The 3,078-nt window shown below is 38.1% G+C and overlaps 1 protein-coding gene across 1 annotated transcript; it reads left to right on the top strand.

The window, feature by feature from the left end:
• Window positions 1–1,389: 1,389 nt before the first annotated feature.
• Window positions 1,390–2,001, top strand: LOC115220287 (uncharacterized protein K02A2.6-like). Its single transcript, XM_029790395.1, has one exon. The coding sequence runs from the start codon at window positions 1,390–1,392 to the stop codon at window positions 1,999–2,001; it is 612 nt and encodes a 203-aa protein (XP_029646255.1).
• Window positions 2,002–3,078: the final 1,077 nt, after the last annotated feature.

Below are 3,078 nucleotides of genomic sequence, written 5' to 3'. Positions count from 1 at the left end.
TTAACGTACTTCTCAGGGAGATTCGGTGCGACACAGAGTGGGACAAGGCTGGCCCTTTGAAATACAGATACTACTCAGTTTTGCCAGCTGAGCGGACTAGAGTAACGTGAAAATAAAGTTTTTTGCTGAAGGACACAACGTGTCTCCGGGAATTGAACTCATGACTTTACGATGGTGAGCCAATATCTCAACCACTAAACCACGACTGGCTTCTTTCCGTTTCCGTCTATCAAATCCATTCACAAGGCTTTTGTCGGCCCAAGGTGAAGGTATTTGCGCAAGGTTCCACGCAGTGAGACTGAACCCGGAACCATGTGGTTAGGAAGCAAGCTTCTTACCACACAGCCAAATATCAGTGTGCGTGCGTGTGTGCGTATGTGTGAAGGCATATAGCTCAGTGGTTAGAGCGTCGTGCTCTCAATCTTGAGGGAGTGAGTTCGACACCCTTACCAGACTGTGTGTTTTGTTCTTGAGCAAGACACTTTATTTCACGTTGCTCCAGTTTACTCGCCTGTAGAAATGAGTTGTGACGTCACCGGTCTCAAGCCTTTGCCTTTCTCTTAGATGACATCGGTTGCGCGGACAGTGAAAGAGGTTCCCTTTGGTCAAAAAAGCTGATGAAAATTTCTCCACCTATGCCGGAGTGGTTAACAGAGAGTGTGAGAAATTCAAATTGAATGAGTTGACCCCGGACATGTTCAAGTTTTTAATTTTTGTTCAAGGGCTTACTGCAAGCAAACATGCAGATATATGTTCCCTGACATTAAAAAGATTAGAACAGGACCAAAATTTAACAGAATAATGTCAGCGGATTATTAGTCTACTATATGACGCAAATGAAATTGAAGAGAAAGATTATTCTAAGATTCAAGCGTGTCGACTAGTAACGAATAAGAAAATAGACAAAAAAATATCAAGATCGAATCCATGTTGTACGGTGGTCTACATTTTAAAAATAACTGTCCGTTTAAAAATATAAAATACTATAAGTGTGGTAAAATAGATCATAAAAAGTCGCATTGTATGACAGAACCTAAAAAAATTGTTCAACAGAAAAGATCACGTAAACAAAAAATACAAAAAGATCACGTAAACAAAAAATACAAACGAACCACTGGGGTACGACATTATTAAACTATGATTTCAAAATGGAGTATATACCATCCAAGAAACTAGGTCATGTGGATTGTCTATCAAGACTGATTTCGAAAAGTGCGGAACAATTTGAAGATACCGTGATTGCCACTTGGCGAGCGGAAAAGGAAATAAAAAATGTTGTGTGTAACGTTATTCGTGAACTACCACTTTACAAGACATAAAAGTAAAATCGGAAAACGGCAAATTCATTATAAAAACGAAAGAAATACTGAGGCTAAAAGAGATAAAACTATGCGTAACACAAATGCGAACCATTTCTCACTGTGTGACAATGTGTTAATGTATGCACAAAGAGTCGTAGTGCCAACCACACTACAAAAGCGATTATTAAAGGAATTTCATATTAGTCACCCAAAGATTTTGAGAATAAAATCATTAATGAGAAGTTACGGATATTGGCCAACAATGAACCGTGACATTGAAGAAGCTTTGAAATCATGCAAAGGTTGTGGCCTAGCTGCAAAATCACCTGCTACTAAATGGCAACGGTGGCCAAAAACAGATATTCCATGGACCAGATTGTATATTGATTACGCAGGTCCACTTAAGGGTTCGTATTACCTGTTGTGGTGGATAGTTTTTCAAAGTGATCGGAAGTGTATAAATGTAACATTTGCGGTTACATTAAGCATTTTACACGAATTGTTCGCCAGGTATGGTATTCTGGATACCATTGTGTCGGATAATGGAACTCAGTTCATGTCAGAAGAGTTCAGCAAATTTTGCGAAATTTTCGTCATCGAACATGCCGCCACTCCGCCCTATCATCCTATGTCAAATGGTCAAGCGGATCGTTTTATTGACACTTTCAAGAGGGCGTTGAAAAAAGCAACAATGAAGTGATGGACGATTTTGCACTTCAACAATTTCTAAGAGTGTACCGAGGAACACCTAATCCGAATACATTGTTGGGAATGTCACCCGCAGAATTGATCTTTGCTACAAATGTCAGATCCGTCTTTGATATGTCGATACCGAATGAAAATATAAAAAGGCTAACAACAAAAATATTTCAAAATTCTTCAAGTTAGGTGATAAATTGTTTTTAAAAACCTATCGAGATGGTAAAGAAAGTTTGGAGGACGGTGAAATAATTAAACAAATTGGAAGAATGATATTCCTGGTAAAGGGGGAAATGTCCAATACAAAAGACATATTAACCAGCTAAAGAAAAGATTCATGGAAAAATTTGTCGCGAGAAATGAAATCTCTATGAAGTGTTGTACGACACGTTTGAGGTACCAAGACCCAAGCAATTTGGAACTATCACCAGAAAACGGAAAAGAATGGAAACACTGGAATTGAGCCATAAGCGTAAGAGATATTTAAACTCGGAGCGGAGTTCAATTCTCAAAAGAGGAGACTGATTCCAAAAAGGGAAGATTTTGTGGAAGAATTCCGAGCCCCTCCCACCTCAAGTGACTAAAGGTGGACTGACTCATTGATATAAATTAAAACTGTGAGCGATTGGCAGTTCGGGCTGGTAAGACATTGAGCCTTTGATATAGAGCGTCAAGTCTCGTGCAATAGTAATAGTAGTGTGTCGTGTATATACTTTTTTCGCCCCTGCTTCGTTATATTATACATCCAATGTAAGGATAAAAAAAAACATATATATACGGAAAAATGAAGACGGTTTTGTTGCATAATTTTATTCAAGGTTACAGCCATTTCGAATCGCTAGAGTAACTAGTTCCTCACCATACACATTGATTTGTACTTATAAATTTGCGTAAATACATACAATAATTACCTTATGAAACGATTTACCATCCCCACCCCCACGTTTTTCATCAAAGTTATTATGGTAGATTTTTTAGAACTTCCAATATATGTTGTGGTGGAAATGAAGTTGCATATTATCAGAATTATAGACGTATGAAGTGAAATCAGTAGATGGAGATTGTAGATGAAAGACAT

This window comes from Octopus sinensis, linkage group LG16 (assembly GCF_006345805.1).
Source record: "Octopus sinensis linkage group LG16, ASM634580v1, whole genome shotgun sequence".
Taxonomy (NCBI): domain Eukaryota; kingdom Metazoa; phylum Mollusca; class Cephalopoda; order Octopoda; family Octopodidae; genus Octopus; species Octopus sinensis.
Note: the sequence above shows the minus strand (reverse complement) of the source record. Positions and strands in the feature narration are given on the sequence as shown.

What these genes read in the sequence shown, in the direction of transcription:
- LOC115220287 (XM_029790395.1), top strand. Translation starts at nt 1,390, where the DNA reads ATGCGTAACACAAATGCGAACCATTTCTCACTGTGTGACAATGTGTTA.